At 41.7% G+C, this 19,483-nt stretch overlaps 1 protein-coding gene across 1 annotated transcript in view; it reads left to right on the top strand.

Annotated features, from left to right (window-relative positions):
* The window catches only part of ADGRA3 (adhesion G protein-coupled receptor A3), a 115,967-nt gene that overhangs the window by 81,432 nt on the left and 15,052 nt on the right, over nucleotides 1-19,483 (top strand). Inside the window, exons 13-16 of the mRNA XM_036243405.1 lie at nucleotides 7,321-7,534; nucleotides 7,742-7,950; nucleotides 16,703-16,827; nucleotides 17,917-18,040. Coding sequence (XP_036099298.1) covers nucleotides 7,321-7,534; nucleotides 7,742-7,950; nucleotides 16,703-16,827; nucleotides 17,917-18,040 — 672 coding nt within the window. The remainder of the gene's footprint in view (nucleotides 1-7,320; nucleotides 7,535-7,741; nucleotides 7,951-16,702; nucleotides 16,828-17,916; nucleotides 18,041-19,483) is intronic.

Genomic DNA, 19,483 nt, shown 5'->3' with positions numbered 1-19,483 from the left:
GCTCAGAGTGTTTTAGCACTTTAACAGAAAACTTTATATTGTATTTTATTTTTTAAAATATATTTTTATTGATTTTTTTTTTTTAGAGAGAGAGAGGAAGGGAGAGAGAGAGAGAAACATCAATGTGAGAGAGAAATATCAATCAGCTGCCTCCTGCACGCCCCCTACTGGTGATCAAGCCCGCAACCTGGAAATGTGCCCTGAGCAGGAATTGAACCTGGTCCTCTCAGTCCATGGGACAGACGCTCAATCCACAGAACCACACCCGCTGGGTGAAAACTTATTTTAAATTTTATACCAGGACAGCCCTGGCCAGTTTGGCTCAGTGGTTGTAGCATTGGCCTGCAGACCAGAGAGTCCCAAGTTTGGTTCCCACTAGGGGCATGTACCAAACTAATAATAATAATAGTGATGATAATAATAATAAAATAAATAAATACATAAATTTTATACCAGGACAGTTTATACTTTTGTGCAGGTTCTTTTTTTCAGTCCTTACCAGGGACATTTTTCCATTTTTTGTTCAGACAGAGTGGGAGGGAGAGAGAGAGAGAAACATTGACATGAAAGGGACACATCAAGTGGCTGCCACCCACACAACCAGCCAGGGCTGGGGACAAACTGCAATGAGGTACGTGCCCTTAGCGGGAACCGAACCCGGGTCTCTCTGGACCGCAGGCTGACGCTCTAACCGCTGAGCCAAACCGGCCAGGGCCTTTTTTTTTTTTTTTAATGCCTCAAATATGGCACTAGACAACTCAAACATCCAGTAATTGATTATATTACCCTTCAGTGGGAAGATATGCTCGTGTATGAAGTTGCACCCCAAAACACACAGTCCTTAGCAATACAGAAGCCTTGCTTGATTGCTTTGATGCTTCTTGAATCTCTGTCCTGTGTTGACTTACCATTGCAACCTGGTTTGGATGGACTGCTATCCTATGTTGCCCAAACAATTGTGACCTATTTAGTTAGTCTCTTTGTCTCCAGGCTGTTCCTTTAAAATTCATCCTTCTCATATAGATTAGTTTACGTAGGGCTGTCCTTTGGCCAACAAGTACCAATACAAATACAACCAGGCCAGGTAGCAAAATACTGAAATAGCTTCTTACCTTTAGCAAATAGCTACAATCGCTGTCCCCTGAGTGCCTCCTCAGTCTTGCTGGTCCTTCTGAGACACCACCTGGATCTGTTTCGTACAGCATCTCGGAGGCTCCCCTCTGCAGACGGAGGTTGTCCTGACGGTCAGTGTGTGCATCATTTCAGGTGCTCATATTGGGATCATTACCCTAGATCCACCCAACATGGACATTGACCTTGTACCTCCCGCGGCAGATATTTCCTGTCTGTCTGGAGACTGGCTTTCGGTGGCTTCAGCGTTTGGTATCTATCCTTCGCTGCCTCCTCATTAACAGTGCAGCACGCTGCCCTTGGTTTCTCTCCCAACCACTGGCCATTCTTAGGCCAGGCTCGTGCCAATTCTTCTCCCAGCATTTCCCCCTCTCCTTCCCTTCCGGCCCCTTGATTGTGTTTTAATACCCAGTAGAAATGTCACCTTCAAGAAGTCTTAGCTAATCCCATCCTGACTGTCCTCACCTCTCCCATCCATATCTCCTTTCTGTCTCTGCTTCACTTTGCCCCTAACACTCTGCTCATCTCTGCCATTGCCTGTTGGACACGAGAACCCATGGGTCCGAACCTCCCACACCGGACCGAGGACTGTCCGAGGGTGGAGCTGGAGCCTGGCCTCACTTGTCATCTGACCCTGAGAGCAGCAAATCTGATCGTGTTTATAACCAAAGGCTTTCTTCCACTGTTGGCACCCTAGCTCAGATATGTTAGCATCACAAAGTATTACCTGTTTTCGATGAACTACTAAAGGTTCTTAGAAATGTTTAGTGTTTTGAGTTCAGCTATATTGTAGCCAGAAAGAAATGGTTCTTTAAGCCTTTCTTGGCTGGACTTTAGAAATCAGGTTTTCTCCCTGTATCTCCTGTTTCCTTCCTCTCAGACATCTAGGGCTTTAGCCCAGCTGAAGTCCTTGTACGTTCCCAGACCAGCTCTGGGTGTCCTCGAGCTTCCTGTCTTGATTTCTCCCCTTTTCGTGCCCTCCGCACCACCTCCACGGGTGGAATTCTTGCTGCTTTCCCAGTAAGGCCCCATGCGCACGGCACCGTCCTTTCTCAGAGTGCATTGTGCGCGTCAGTCCACGGCACTCTGTTCTTTCGCCAGCAGAAGGAGAAGCTGATGAGAGGTGAGCTGTGTTATAAGGAGAGAGCCCATAGGGCAGGGTGACTAAGAATATGGTCTTCCTGCAGCCAGACGCCTAGCCTCACATTCCGCTCCCCCAGTTAATGGCTGTGCAAACTGGGGCGAGCATTTAACCTCCCTGATGTCAGTTCCTCATCTGTTACACAGGACTCGTGAAACGGTACTTAACTCAAAGGGTTATTGAGAGGATTAAATGAAGCAAATGTGTAGACATTTAAAATAGTGCCTGGCACAGAGAGAGCCACATAATAAATGTTAGCTCTTATTATTATTGTTGTATTATTATTGTGGTCTGGCTCTTGTTAAATTATGGATATTTGAGGGCAGGAACCATGGCTCATTTCATTGTGTTTCTCTAGATTCTGCAAAGTGCCAAGCACAGAGGCATGAAACATTCACTAAATGTTGTTGAATAAAAATTAACGGCCATATTTAATTAGCAAAGAAAGTCAGTTAAAATATTAATTCTAAAGGCAAACATAATTCCTGGTAACTTTCGCAGTGACATAATCAAAAGGTGGTGTGCAATTTATAACTAATTATTCACAAGAAAACAATTAGGGTGTCTCATATCTGTGTTAAAAATCGGGTGTGTAGATAGTCAAGAAAACATGGAGAAATTCATATTTTATTCTGTTAAATCAGGGGGCTCTCGGACTCTCTGTTAGTGTTAGGTTTCTATAGACTTTCAGTTTAGGGTTTTAGGAAAATTTAATATATTAATTATGTGGCAGTGGAACTCCAGATTGTTTTGTAAGGAATGATGTTAAAATCTAGAGGTATTGGAGTTAACATCACTTAGAGTACTTAACATGCTCTTCTCACCTTAATGTCATTTTAAATAGAGAAATATATGTGAATTTAACAGCTTAGCAAATTAATTCATTTTCAGAGTTCTGTATAATACTGATTTCATGTGTGTTCACACTTTGTTGATTTTCTGTATTGACATGAACACTAGAATTGTAGAAGTAACAACAGGATGAGGTTCTAGGTGATTGTGGGAGGTCAGGTACTTCCTCTTCTCTCTCCCCAGCCTCCAGAGTAGAAGTAACAACAGGATGAGGTTCTAGGTGATTGTGGGAGGTCAGGTACTTCCTCTTCTCTCTCCCCAGCCTCCAGAGTAGAAGTAACAACAGGATGAGGTTCTAGGTGATTGTGGGAGGTCAGGTACTTCCTCTTCTCTCTCCCCAGCCTCCAGAGTAGAAGTAACAACAGGATGAGGTTCTAGGTGATTGTGGGAGGTCAGGTACTTCCTCTTCTCTCTCCCCAGCCTCCAGAGTAGAAGTAACAACAGGATGAGGTTCTAGGTGATTGTGGGAGGTCAGGTACTTCCTCTTCTCTCTCCCCAGCCTCCAGAGTAGAAGTAACAACAGGACGGGGTTCTAGGTGATTGTGGGAGGTCAGGTACTTCCTCTTCTCTCTCCCCAACCTCCAGATGAGCGCTCGCCACACTGCGGCAGTCATAATAATAAAAATACCACCCACAGTTCTGTAGCCTTTTGTTTTGTCATGGTCATGATCCCATTTGGTCCTCACATCCATTTGTTGGAAAGGTCACTCACTGTGTTTGGCAGATGAGCCTCAGAGAGGGCAACAAAGCTGCTGAGTGGTGAAGCTGGGGCCCGAGCCCTGGTCTCTCGTTTCAAGTCCCATGCTCGTTAACCCCTGGGTGGCGGGTGAGCTTCCGATAATAAATATTAGACACCAGAAACATGTACTTCCCAAAGGACTTGAAGAGAGATTTCCCTCATTTATTAGCTATAATTCATCCATTTCCCTTGCTGTAATCCATACTTTTAAAAATAAATACATGTTTAAATGAAATTACAAACTCTGTGGTCCCTAACTTCAGGCCATGTGGCAAATGGTATAATTAGGATAAATGTTAAAAATGAAGTGTCTCGGTGATTTTGAACCTTTTCATACTAAATGATCAACACTTCTTTCGAAAAATTAAATGTACAGATATTATATTTTTACTATAAAACGCTAAACATCATTGATACAGCTGAGTTTGCTTTGTCAGCACCGCTAGGCTACCCTCTCTCCGTCACAAGGAACCGGTAATTATGATTTACTAATGGTCTTCAGTGAACTCTGAAGGATAGTTTAGAAGCCATAAGTATGGATCAGCCTCATTTCTCATTGACCTGTCTATACACCTGGGTTTTTTAAAATTGTTTGGTTGGCTTTACAAGTTTAACATGTGAAGAAAATGTTTTTGAAGTTCTAGATACCATTTCATTTTTCAGCTCTCTTTGAGAAAATATTACTATGATTAAAAAACAAAAAAAAGGTTTATCCTAAGAAATACTTTTGCAGAGAGCTATGCTTGGTTTTTCAAGTCATTTTTTGTATTTATTGATTGATTCTTTAGAGAGAGAAAAAGAGAGAGGCAAAGAGAGAAAGAATGAGAGAAAGAGAGAGAAACACCGACTTGTTGTTCCACTTATTAATGCATTCTCTGTATGTGCCCTGACCAGAGATTGAACTCAAAACCCTGACGTGTCTGGGCAGTGCTAACCAACAGAGCTACCTGGCCAGGGCTTAAGTAATTTTTAGTTAAGAATTTCGTACTATTTAAGTTTTAATGAATATCTGGTATGTAACATTCTTTCAAGAAACCTTTTAATCAATCTGTTGTTTTTCCTTTTTAAAAAAAAAATTTATTTCATTTTTCCATCACCATTTATCCCCTCTATATGTTTTTCCTTTTTTTAATGCCTTATATGCTTAAAAGAAATTTATACACTTAATAGAAATGTACCAGATTAGTGAATGAGTTTGTAATACACTTTGTTTCCTCACCAGATTATATTTGTGAGACTAGAAGAAACTGTCTTATATATTCTCTTTAGTGAAGTATTTCTAATATTTTCTTGGCATCTTCAGTTTAAAAATAAGACTCAAGCTGGCAGTATTCAAACTTCCAAATACTTCCATTAACAGATGTTTGGGGGACGCTGCAGTGTCCCAGCATTGTTCTAAGCCGAGCAGTCAGAGACTAATTAATTCTAAAAATTGTCCACTTGCTTAAGTAGAACCTTTATTTTAAATAAACGTGTCACACGGACTTTTATTCACCTTATAGACAATGGGCTACTTTGATCAACTGTGACTGCCAGGAGCCATTATTAACACCAGGAGGGGTTTAGAAAAATAAGTGAGGTTGTCTGTACTTAAAATTGCTCCTGCTCTAGTTGGAGGAGCAGACAGAGAGCCACTGGTGATACTGCAAATATTAGTTATGCTAGAGATTGTGCAGAATAGTGCGTGAGCCCAGAAGAGGGAGCAACTAAAAGCAACATAGTGAGGACTCAGATAATTAATCATCTTTAAAGGGGGAGGGGGTCAATTTAAAGGACTTTGTAGTGTCTTTCTCTTGGCTGCCAAACTTTCTCATCCTGACCTGTCCTTTACTTGCCAACAGAATTATCTTGCAAAACATCAAATCTGCCTTGTTTGAGTTTGCCAGACAGAACAGGGGAGGTTTTCCGCCGGGCACACCGGCCTGTGTGCTGCTGTTCACAGTGGCATCGAGAGCAGAGGAGAGCAGAGACATTCATTGTGCTCAGACTGTAGGTTGTGCTATGGGGAGTGTTAAAAGCGGAATTTGAGTCTGGCCGGTGTGGCTCAGTGGTTGAGCATCGACCCAGGCACCAAGAGGTTGCCCATTTGATGCCTGGTCAGGGCACATGCCCAGGTTGTGGGCCCAATCCCCAGTGGGGAGCATGCCAGAGGCGGCCAATCAGTGTTCTCTCTCATCATTGTTTCTCTCTCTTTCTCTCTCTCCCTCTCACTTCCTCTCTCAGTAAAATCAATAAAGGAAAAAAGAGAATGAATGAATGAATAAATAAAAGGTGAATTTGTGACATAGCTTTTAGCCATATGACATGGTGTATGTAGGATTTGGGGGCAGTATTCTCTAATCATTTGAGAACCAAGGTGTTATTTAAACTGAACTATCACACCCAGTTAGTATGGCTCAGTGGTTGAGCATCCCCCATGGACCAAGAGATTACTGGTTTGATTCCTGGTCAGGGCACATGCCCAGGTTGCAGGCTCGATCCCCAGTGGGGGGCATGCAGTCAATCGTCGATGTGTCTCTCTCATCGATGTTTCTATCTCTGTCTCCCGCTCCCTTCCTCTCTCTCTCTCAAAATCAATAAAAAAATATTTTAAATAAATAAATAAACTGAACTATCACGATCAGATTCATTTCTTAAGAGGAAATTCCATTGGCAACATGAACATTGGATTGGAGAGAGAGGGCTTGGTTGGTGCCAATGGAAAGACTGTGGTACATTCTTAAAATAGGGATGTTTGTTTTAGGTAGTTAATTATTTGCCTCCTGGGTTTATAGGTTTATTTTTTATTGAATGCTGAATAATTTATATGCTTAAAATTCCTAATAAAGAAGCTTGAAAAACATTCAGTGATCAGCCAGCATCTTCTGTTGTTCCTGTTTCTTACTATGTTTTTCTAAACATAATGTGTTTCTTAGTCTCAGGGAAACTTCCAGAAGAAAAATTTGCTGAATCTAAGCTTCTATTATGTTTGTATAATTTCTTTCTTTTGCTGTTTGACAGTTTGAATCTATCATAAATAACCTTAAAGTTCCATAAACCCAAGTGAATTATACTCACATTTGTGATATGCAACATTTGTACTTATTTACCAAATTTTGTCATCATAAAATTGATATAAAGAGTGATCAGAGATTCCCGATCTGTTAAATGCTATCTACTTCAGCAGAATTATCCTGGGAAAATTCACTCTGGTTTGAAATTATTTCTTTTTTACTTCTTTAACTTTGAAATTGAGTTGCATTTCTCTTTATGTTATAGTTCTTTGCTTCTATGCTGTTATGTGGTGTTCAGACATTTCACTTAACTGATAAATTGTTTCAACCATCATATTTGCATGTACACATTTTTAAAAGTGTTCAGCATATAGTTAGGAAACATTTGTAACTATGCAAGATATTCTTTCTGGTTTCTGCATACTAATACAGCATCCTTTTGTTTGTTTTTTATATATTTTCAGAATACTATTGTAGAAGCTTCTATTCAGCTTCCGCCATCCCTTTTCTCACCAAAGCAAAAAAGAGAAGTCAGACCCACCGATGACTCTCTCTACAAGCTTCAGCTCATCGCTTTCCGCAACGGAAAGCTGTTTCCAGCCACGGGGAATTCGACACATTTGGCCGATGATGGGAAGCGGCGGACAGTGGTCACCCCCGTGATTCTCACCAAAATAGGTTGGTATGCGGCAGATGCCATCCTGTGTCACCGGGCAGCGCGACTTCATTGTTCAGCGTTCCTTAGGATGCGTACTGTTGTTCCTCCTCGTTCTAATGAGTCACCAGTGAAGGCAGATACTGCTCAGTGCCCATTTGGGTATCGGCTGGCATGTAATTGTTCACGGAGTTTGTTTCAGAAATGCTTTTATTCCCCCCTTTCTCCAGATGGCGTGAACGTCGCCAGCCACCGCGTCCCCGTTAATGTGACGCTGCGTCGCATCGCGCACGGAGCAGATGCCGTGGCCGCGCAGTGGGATTTCGACCTGCTGAACGGACAAGGCGGCTGGAGGTCCGACGGGTGCCGCATCCTCCACTCGGATGAAAATATCACCACCATTCAGTGCGCCTCCCTCAGCAACTATGCGGTTCTGATGGTATGGCAGCTGTTCACTGTGTGCATAAACACGAAGTCATCTCTCTCTCTTTTTTTTTTTTTTTTCTTATGCATAAACTCAAACGAAGATTAAAAAAAAAAAAAAAAAAAGAAAACCCAACTTTTAACATAAATGGCTCCCTGTAAATAAGAAGTGATGTTCGGTGTAATTCTGATTTCAAAAGGAAATCGAGTTTCTGCCGAGTGAAATGTGTGGGGACTGAATTTGGTATAGAAATTTTCAGTCGACTTTGTAAGTGAGCCAGCTCACCTCGACTTTGACTTTAAAATTTGGAGACGTCCTGGGGTGTATACAGTCCAGCTCTCAACCCAGTAAATGGAGATAAACTGAGTAGTGAGAGGTTTTTCATCTCCTTTTGAGTTTGGAGGAATGGTGAGCGTTTGGGTGTTGCCACCACAGCGACAGTTTCAGCACAAATCATGTCTTTTCGGTCTTAATGCTAATCAGGCTGTTTTGTGTTTATCATTATTCATCTTTGGTAAAGTAGCTAGTTATTAATGTACAGGGGCAGGTCTTTTCATGAATGGGTTATTTATGTGAATCTGGTCCCTGAGCTAATAATTATGAAATTAATCCTGCTAATTTTTATTTTATTTTACAGTCATTATAAGATACATCCTGCAGTGTCTATACATGTATTTAGGGTATAGTGGAAGGGATGACTAATGAATCTGAAAGACATTTCTCAGAAATAGCTGGAGGCTAGCCTGGGAGTGAGGACACCTACGTTTTATTTCTGTCTCCAACTCTGAATCCGTTATCTAGACAATATTTCATGAAAGCCTTAACTAATCTTGAAATATGATACATTTTGCTTTTTTCTGATTCTTTTTTTGAAAAAAGTTAAAGAGCCTTTACTACCAGAAATGATCTTAAGACAGGCTTGAATTAGAATAGATTTTCCTCTCTTTGCTGCTCAACTTAGTACACCTTACCTGGCATACCTGTCAAGCAGGAAGAGTGAATAGATAATTTAGCAGGGTATAAGGCTCGTCTCTTCAGTGACGTCCATTAACATATGTTATTCACCGCAGGGGACAGTGGAAGAGTCTTCTATACTATTTAGACTCAGCTGTGTTTATATAAGTCGTTTATCCTTTGGGGTTTCAAGTTTGTGTTCATAATTTAGGAATCTCCTCCCAAATAGAAGATGTTGGATTTCTATAAGTGTGAGTCTGGTATCTGTAAGTTCACTTTTTATAAAGTTGTAGTAACCTTCCAAATTAAAGCATGAACCATTAATTAAAGTATGAAGCATTTTCTCTTTCAGTTTGAAAGTATCTTCTCATTCAGATTTTGATTACGAAATAACCACAAACTACGTAGTACTGAAGGAGAAATAATAGAGATACAGCATTGTCTGAAATGTACATAATAGTTAAGTAGAAAAAGTTGGGAAAAATAAATCAAACACAAAACACACACACACACACACACGGAGGCATTTTATACATTTCACTGGTAATGACATGATACAGTACCGTGTGAAACTTATTTTTATTTAATCTAATACCAGTTTAAAGCATCTATTTTTGAACTTCCTGGCTGTTCTTCTAAACTATTTAAATTAGTATAATCCCTTTCCAGGAGAAATAAGCTATTCTTTTATCTTTCATACTTTAATCTTGTAAAAACTGCAATACACAATTCTTTAAAGCTAAAATATAGTACTAAGATTTTGTTCTATTCATTTTCAAAGAATATCCATTTTTTTTTTTTTCCTTTGCTTAAATATAACTGTGCCACCTAGAGGCTGCAATGTAAAATGTATCTAAATTTGTTGACAAAATTATAATAAAATTAGTATGTGGGATTGTTTGAGTTGCTAATTAAACACTAAAAGCAGTTAAATTTAATCATACCTACTATCAAATAATGTCTAAACTAGAAGAAATGTCTTTACAAATTGGAAGTTTGCCCTGGCCAGGTGGTTCAGTTGCTTGGAGCGTCATCCTGTACACCAAAAGGTTGAGTTCAGTTCCCTGTCAGTGCACACACCTAGGTTGGGCCATGTATAGGAGGCAACCAGTTGATGTTTCTCTCTCACATTCATCTCTAAAAAATCAATAAACATATCCTCAGGTGAGGATTTAAAAAAATATATGGAAGTCAACATTTTTTTCCCTCACCTGACACTAAATTGAATAATAGATAAAATCTTATTTTTTTCTTGAAAAATATCTTGAAATATGGTTTTGTATAGCAAGTCTAAATTTCTGTTTTTTGTAGGTAGCCCATAAATCTTGTCCTGACTTTAAAGAATATTGTAATTAGAAAAATGAGACAAAAAAGAATGTTCGTTTGTAAATCTCAAGCAGATACCATTAGTGGGTCCAGTAGACAGCCTTCCATAACCTGTGATAACCTGAGGTCTCTGTGAGAGCAGAAAACATCCAGCAGGAATTGAGTCTGTTTGAACGCGATGATCAGAGAGAGCCAGTTGGGTCAAGAAGAATTCTAGGAGCTGGGCCAGCAGGAAACAACAAAAGAAAAAACGTGAATAGCACGTAGGGGATGATGAGGGTCAAAGCATATGTGCTTCGTACTTCAGTTGATAACAGTAGTGAAGGTGAAATAGTTTCTGTACCTTGAATCCCCTTTGTTGTTGTATTCACCTAGAAATATGTGAAACTGGAGAGCACTCACTTGATTTTACATCTCTCTAGTGTTGCTTTTAAATACTGTTTGTATAAACTTGCTGATGAAAGCAAACTTTGGTTTCACTGGCTCTATAGTTGAACCCGAGTGCCAGCCATGTTTCTGTTTACATCATTTTAAAATAGGTACTGCATTGGCATAGATCAACGTTTTAATTATTTCCACACATTAATGTGCAGTGAAATCTTGACTCCCACCTGCCTCCCCTCGCATTCTCCACAAACTAGGTAACCAGTAATTTTAGTTTCTTGAATATTGTTGAAGAGATTTTCAGGCATATTGAAACAAAACGAATACATTTTCTTTGATTTATACAGGAAGGTTGCATGCTACAAATCTCATTTTAAACCATGCTTTTTTTTTTTTTGGCCATGAAACGACATTTTACAATGATGATAGTTTCGATGGAAAAATAGATTATATGATGATGAGATCTAATGATGATATGATAGTGGTGATGGTGACGACAGTGACTAATTTTCATTAAGTGCTTATATGCAAGGCACTGTTCTGAAGTCTACAAAAGGCATTAACTTATTTGGTCCTTATAACCACCCCTTGAACACTAGTACTATTATCTTAACCCCCAGTCTACAGATTGGGGATCTGAGGCATAGAGAGCTTAAGCCCCATGCCCCAGCTTACAAAATTTAGTTAGTGCTGGAATTGAGATTTGAATTCGGACTTCAGAAGTTGGTGTTCTTAATCACTTCCCCATGTCTCCTTTCTAAAATCTTTCATATCAATATGAAAGAGCTCCCCCATTCTTTTTCACCTTTGACTATTATTTTATGTCCTTACCATAATTTAGATTTTCCTCTATTTTGGTTTTTTCCAGTAATGTGTTTACACAGTATTATTTTGCACATTTACTAAAAAAAATCTGCAAGATTAGTTCCTCAAGTGGAATTGGTAATCAAAGGGGGACCACCGCTTTTTCCATGTTTTTGTTAAATTGAGATATTGAACAGAGTGCACAGATCTTAAATGTATGGCTTGCTGATATTTTTACATTGAAAACATATTTAGCTACCGTCAAAGTCAGGATTCTTACTTGAGGACTTGGTAGCTCCCATGTTCCTAGTTAATTCCATTCATCATCTAGAGATACGCATCTTTCTGATGACTACCACGATAGGTAAGTTTTGCCTTATATAATTAGCATCATACAGTATATACATTTCTGTGTGTGGTGTCTTTCCCATGACTTATATCTGTGAAATTTATCTTTGTTTTTGCATATAGCAGCATTCCTACATAGTAACCCACTGGATAAAAATACCCAAACTTGTGCATTCTAGTGTTGATGGACATTTGGTCTGTTGCTAGGTTCTGCCTATTAAGAAAATGTTGCCATGATTATTCATGTACATGTTTTTTGATGGAATGAAATAGCTGGATTGAAGGCTACCCCTGTCTTTATCTTTAGTAGATAATGACATGCAGTTGACCAAAGTGGTTGTGTTGGTTTACGGTCTCACCCGTAATGAGAGTTTTGAGTTACTTGGCAAGGATGTGAAGTCTTTAATTTCCATCTTTGGTGGTGGTATTATGATATATCATTGTGGTTTTCATTTGCCTTCCTCCGGTGACTAATGATGTTGAGCACCTCCTCATTTTCTTGTCAGATCGGGTATCCCTTTTAGTCATGTTCTTGCTCACGTCTTGCCCTTTTTTAAAATTATCTTTGACCTTTTTTTCTTTTAGTTTTATGCGATGTGATCGACAGCACTGTGTAAGCAGAAAGACTTGACTTACATATTTTGTGAAATGATTACCATAGTAAATTTAGGTAACATCCATGTTCTCGTATGGATTAAAAAAAAAAACTAACTTTTTTTCTTGCAATGAGAAGTTTTAGAAGTTGCTCTCTTGGCAACTATCAAATATACCACACAGCACTGTTAACTGTATTCATCATGTCTCACATTTCATCCCCAGTATTTACTTGATTTGTAACTGGAAATTTGGACCCTATGCCCATCTTGATCCAAATGATCCAATTCCCCATCCCCCCACACCCCCACCCCCCACACCCCGACCTGGCCTCCATTCTCTTTTTCTAGGAGTTGTGTGGTGTGTTTTTTTTAATTCCACATATAAATCTTTGCCTGTTTTTAATGTGGCTGTCTATTGTTTTCTTATTGATTTATGGGGGTTCTTGATATGAATTGTAAACAGGTGCTTTTGGTTGGATTTATATGTTGCAAATACCTTCTCTCAGGCCATGTCTGTCTTAATCCATTCGGGCTTCTGTAACAGCATTCCACAGATCGGGTCGTTTATAAACAACAGGTTTATTTCTCAAAGCTCTGGAGGCTGGAAGTCCAACATCAGGTTCAGTGTTCGGTGAGGGCCCACTTTTTGTCCTCACGTGGTAGAAGTGACAGGAGGCTCTCTGGGGTCTCTCTCATGTGGACAGTAACCCCATTGGTGACCTCCCAAAGGTCCTGCCTCCTAATACCATCACATTGAGAGTCCCATTTCAACATACATGAATGAGGGCCACAACCACTTAGCATATTGATATTTCTTTGTCATTTTATGTTTAATTTTTCTGAAGTTTTTTCTGTTTTGTTTTTATAATTATTGTCTTTTATGTTCTATCTAAGAAATCTTTGCCTGTGTCATGATCATAACGATATTCTTTGTTTTCTTTAAGCAGCTTTAATGTGTTTTATCTTTTACATTTAGGTTCATGACCCGGCTGGAAGTGACTGTGTATGGCATGATGTAGGGGGAGCAAAATCTTTAAATTATTCCTTGTTTCTTAGGGGACATATAAAAAGCAACATAGTGGTCATCGCCTTTTTTTTTTTTTTTTACATTTTTGATTTCCGATCTATTTTTTTTATATATTTTAAAATTTATCTTTACTGTTGAAAGTATTAATTTTATTTTATTGGTAAAATTTTAAAAAATTATTCTTTGTATTCAGACAGATGGTACCCTACTATATATATTTTTTACTTTCATTGTTCAGATCCTGGTGAAATTAGAGAATTACTGCTTTATAATTATCCTTGTTATTGATATGATGCTAGTGAACTCTTTAAAACCGCCAGCGATTTTATCTATAATAATTCTTGGGCTAAAAGTAACTTTCTCTTCTTTCATTTATTTGGGTCCTTAGTAATAATCATCTTTGTGACTGTTAACACACACGTATTCTACTGCTTAGCGTATGGGGACAACTTTACTTTTCACTTCCTGGCTCAGTATGTTCTTGGACTTTGTACCCTGTAGACCAGTGACTGAGATCACCGTTTCCTTTGGTGACTGGTGGTTGTCCTTAAACCCTGGAGGCAGAGACTTCCCTGTCTTATCACCGCATTGCAACTGTGAATGAGGCTCCCTTTTCCTTCTCATGGGTGCCTCCTAGTGGCCATTTCTGGACAGTGTATTTAGTAATGTTTTGGTTACAGTATCACGGAGCCTGTCTTTGTTTGCTAGTAAAATTAAAAATGATTTTGATTCCGATTTCTACCTGACCTCTCTTGTTTGAGATCTTTGACATCTTCCCTGTACTAATCTCCTTGACCGTCCTAAATAGACGTTTATTCTCAAGAATGTTGTGCCATCAAGATAGGTTTTTTTAATAGCTTATTTGTTCTCTCTATACCTGGGGCGTGTAAACCCCACAGACATTTGATCCTCAGGCCCAGTTCAGTTAGTTGCTGTTTATTTTCAATGCTAAGAATGATCTGGAAATTTGTTAGTGGCTAGTGGCTTTAAGTACTTACATAACAGCCTCGGTTCGCCTCTTGGCGTGCAAAGCCCAGAACATTCACTGCCCAGCCTTTGTACCTCCCCCTGGGTCGGTCTCTGCATGGGGTTCTCTTGTGTGTGTGTAGGTCGGTCTGCTCTGGCCTCCAGGAATGCCCCGTTTAAGGAGTGGCCCCTGTGACCAGTGACGTCGTCACTTTTCTCCAGCCGTAACATTGAATCAGGAGTCGCTGTCCTCTGTTTCAAAATCCGGTTTCTTTCTCGTACTGTGTCACATTCATGTGGCTTTTGAAAAACACTAATTTTTTTTTTTTTTCAATGTAAATATTACATACCATCTATAGCATATCTTGGGAACCGAACCGGCGCTCTGTCTGATGTCCTGTCAGATAATACCCAGCTGCCTGCGTTGTGTTACACTCTGCCGAGGACTGTGGAAGACGTTCCTCCTCCGCCCTCACCCCAACCCTGCCAGGCACTGGAGGTGTCTCCAGTTCTGACTGCCCCACAATTGTATAGCAAACGAGAAAGTGGCGACGTGTTACTGAACAACAGTTCCTAGAGGACTGTAAGCAGCTAGTGCCTGGAAGGAGCTTGGAGGCCAAATCCTCGATCCTGAAAGTGTATCCCGTCATTCATTCTGCGCTGGCATTGTTGCCTCTCGTAGGAATTGAGGGGGAATGTCCACTCTTCCTGCAATCCTGCCTGGTTCTCCTTGCCCCAGTGTGGTTTTGAACTTCCCGCTAACCATCTGGACTGTTAGCCGAGGCCACTACATTAGGCCACGGACCACAGGTGAATCTCTGGGCAGCTCGCCGGCCGATTGTTCCGAATGCCCGGTGCTGGGCTTTTTCTCCCATATATTCCTGTCCAGGTACTTAGTTTACAGACTGTCAGCCCTCGGGGACTGGAACTACATTCTGTGTTTCCCTGGGTATCCTGTGCTTGGCATAGCGCCTGGCCATGGTGGGCACTCAGTTACCATTTGTCAAGTAAATAGACAAGCTACAGGTTTTAGACTCGTCACAGTGCAGTCGGGCTGGGATTCCATGTTCCTGGCTGTATCTTCTGTCTCCCGTTAACTGGGATTTGGGTCAGGCTCCCTGGGTCACTGTTCATCATTCATGACAGCGAGGAGCTTGTTGATTTGACCAGTTCAGATCTATAATCGTGTATCATCAGCTCCCGATTCTTGCGTGGGAAAACGTGCCCCTTTCTTTCCTCCCCCGTGGAGGCCACCTTTGGTTTTCCTGTCTGCCATCTGCTCCCTTCCCTTCTTCAGCTAGCGGTTCCCTTTCAGACATTATCTCGGCTCTCAGGCGTTAGAGACGCGTTAGTCGTGGCATCTGGCGAGTCCGCAGTGTTCTGACTCGGCGGCTGTGGCCGGGGTGGAGGCCGCCTCTCAGCCTGCGTTGGGCCTTTGTAAGGAAGGACGCCTTCAGGGGCCCACTGTCGTTTCAGGAGGTGCTTTGTGTTGGGGAGCACAGACGCGGCAGCCACCGCCTCTGCATCGAATCCTCAAACACTTAGCCCCGTTGTGTCACAGTTTTTCAGGCTATCAGGGGGGCTAATCCTATGTCTGGCTCCTAGGGTTACCCCGTATGAAGTGCTGGCATGGTGCCTGGGTTTCCGTGACTGCTATGGAAGTGACTTGCTATTATCGATTACTCCTACTGATTTTGAGCCCTTCACCCCCAGAACCTTGTTGCCTTACCTCTGTCAGGCATTGCTGTGATCTGCTTGTGCACCTGTCTTCCTGTGACTGTCAGCTCTGCACAGTCGGGAACCACATCCTACCATGATGTCCCCAGTGCCTTGCACCGTGTGTGGTCCATGCGTATTGGTTGAACTTGACTACAGGCCGTTAGCGAGATCCGGTTAGCTTTGTTGACTGAGGGCTACTGTACTGCTGACTTCTGCCGCATCGGCTGGTGAACACGCAGCGTGATGAGTGGGAAGAAAGAGCGTTGAGAAGGGTGAAGTCTGTGGTCGGCCCCTCTAGGTCACCCACATGTGGGCTCAATGCTCTCCCCACTGGCCTCCGCACTGTCAGTGTTCAGATGTATCGAGCAGAGGTAGGACAAGAGTAGTATAGTGTAGACAAGAGTCAGTGCACACACACACACACTCACCCCCATAAGTATGTATACTATTAGTAATTAACACTGTGGAAGTTAGGAAGGCAAAGTAAGGTGCGAGGAAAATAGCACAACACATTAGTCCTTAAATAAAAGGAAGAACCAGAAGGACCTGAGTTGTGTTTATCAGTGTGTTTTCACTGGAGAACATCTCAGTGGTTACATGTCCAGGCAAGTGCGGCGACAATGATGCTTTCTTTTCCCCCCAGGATTTGACGGGATCTGACCTCTACACCCAGGCCGCCAGCCTCCTGCACCCCGTGGTGTACACCACGGCCGTCATTCTTCTCATGTGCCTCCTCGCGGTGATGGTCAGCTACATATACCATCACAGGTAAGGAGTCAAGCTTCACAAGTATCGGACTTGGTTTGGAGGAGTTGATTTCACACATAATTAGGGTATCGCCCAGTTTTATGCCATCTTTCTAAAGTCAGAACGGTTACTTAGAGTGCATACAAGCTTTGTGCATTTCATGCATTTCTGGACATAAATAATTAGCACACGAGATGGTCAGTTCATCTTTTATAGCATCCAGTCAGTCTTCTGGGTTTGTGTCAGGGAGAGAAGGTGGGGGTCTGTGTTGGAGGCTGGGAGGAGGGGCAGGGCAGCAACCAGCAGGCGAGGTCGGGTGGGGGCTTGTGACCCAGAGAGGTGTCTTCCAGAGTCAGATCGTGGACAGAATTCTGGTTTATGATTTTTTCCCCCTGCTGTGATATTCTTTATGTTGCAGATGGCATTTTTAAGAAGGTCTGTGGCATTTCAGCATGGGATATGGTTTTTGTTAATTGGAGGCAGAGCTACAGAAACTTCTATTTTATGGCAGGAAATAGTGAATTGGAGGGATTTGTTAAGCAGAAACTCACTTTGTCAGAGGTTTTGGTAGAATGTATTTTCCTATTCTAGCTGGACCTCTGTAGCATTTCTTGACATTTAGTTAAGAAACAAAAGGAGATTCTGAAACTAAAATAAAAAAGAAAGAAAGAAAGACTTCAACATTTCATTAGGAAAGGCCAGGAAGACCTGCACTGGGCAGTCTCAGGTTAGGAGACAGACTGGCCACTGGCAGAGACCTCGAGGCAGCAGACAGGTCACTACCCTGTCAGAAGACGTCGGAACTGACCAAAGTCCACATGTCTTTCATTACGGAGAATTTCTTGAGCCTGTGGTGGGGGCCGTGGTTCCCGGTGGGACGTGTCTTGTTTAGTATGCCGAGTTAAATGTTAAGAAACAGGACTGAGTTAAATGAGTTCTCAACATGTGTGTGTCTGTCTTTCTGTCTGATAGTCTGGGCTTTTAAAGTGAAATGTTTAAGCATTTCAGTGTGGTGTTTTAGGCTATTGGAGTTGATAACTTGAAGGCCAGTACTGTGGTGCCTGCTTCACATCTGCTCGGCTGAGTTTTCCTGCTTTCTTGTGCTTTCAGTGCGATCAGAATCAGCCTCAAGGGCTGGCACATGCTCGTGAACCTGTGCTGCCACATCTTCCTGACCTGTGTGGTCTTCGTGGGAGGAATAACCCAGACCAGGAACGCCAGCGTTTGCCAAGCAGTAAGTGCGAGGGGAAACTGCAATGGACAAAGACGTGCTGTTATTGGAAAGTAGTGTCTTACGTTTCATTAGCTGTAAAAGGAAACATGACCCCTTCAAGTTGTTTTCTTGAACTAACTGAAGTTGAACTGAAGTCTGTCACCTAAACAGTTTGCTGGTGTCCTGTAGGTTTTGAATTGTTATTTCATAACGGAGCATAGGACTTGAGCTCGTCTCTTTATCGTTGGGAATTCAGAGCTACTTGTTAAGTCTGTTATAATGCTGAGCATTTAATTTACTGTTTTCCCACATCCTGACTTTGGCTGAGGGAGAAGCAACATACGAGGCACATTTGGGGTGCCTGCAAGACGGCTTGGTTACCCTCCACACCACCTAGCAGGTGCCAAAGAATTACATAGAGCAGAGCAGGATGGATGGGGGTGCTGGGGTGTGACTGGTCCCCAGATGGGAAAACGCCTTACATGCTTGACCTGGTCAGGACAATGGCCTACTCCAGGAACCAACATGCCACGGGACATGGGACAGGTCCTGGTTTGTGTCAGAAGGAAAGCATCCAGTAATGAGCCGACAGTCTCCGCGGGAGTTACAGGAAGCATCTCCATTCTGGCCCTGGTCTGGCTCATGGGTCCAGCAGCAGTCACATCTGGACCAGTCTCTCCTCCACAAGTGGCTTTAAGATGCATATACAAGTACAGGACCAAAGATAGCCAGGGCACCTCTGAAGAGTGGGCAGTTGTCCGTCTAGCCATCAGGGCTAATTAGGCTGTTGTAATGAAAACTGGAGCACTTGGTGTAGGGATCATAGATTGACCAGTGCAATGGAAGAGAGGTCAGAAGCAGACCTGTGTGGGACTTTGGCAGAAGACAGGCTGTGTGCCTCATCAGCTGGTAAGGAGAGACCACTGTACAGTAAAGGGAGCTGGGGAAAGTCCGTTTAGAAAAAGATGAACACAGATCTATACCTCGTGCCATATATACATATACACACACACACACATACATATATGCATATACACACATACACACACAGATGTATATATGTTTTTTTAAGGCAACTCTCAGTGGATTAAGAAACTTACATGCTCATACCAAAATGTTAAAATTTGTATTAGATGATAATCAGTTTGAGGGCTAAGGAGGGATTTCTTAAATATGACACTAATAAGGCATGACTAGAAAAGAGATACCTTTCACTAAATTAAAAATTAAGAACTTTTTTTTTGTTAAGCTTCCTTAACAGAAGTGAAAATATAAGATGATGTACTCAATCCATACCTCCGACAACAATAGAATAAAAAAATATGTTAAAAAATGTAATCAGTGAGAGGGCCACGGAAAGCCCAGTAGAAAAAGAGGACGTGAGAGTAGGCAGGACGTGGTAGAACTGTCAGCGCACAGGGCCAGTGGACGCGTGAAGAGATGGTCACGTCCTTGGTCACGGAG

The sequence above is a fragment of the Molossus molossus genome, unplaced genomic scaffold, assembly GCF_014108415.1.
Source record: "Molossus molossus isolate mMolMol1 unplaced genomic scaffold, mMolMol1.p scaffold_m16_p_1, whole genome shotgun sequence".
Taxonomy (NCBI): Eukaryota; Metazoa; Chordata; class Mammalia; order Chiroptera; family Molossidae; genus Molossus; species Molossus molossus.
The sequence above is the reverse complement of the archived record's forward strand: the minus strand, read 5'-3'. Positions and strand labels throughout refer to the sequence as shown.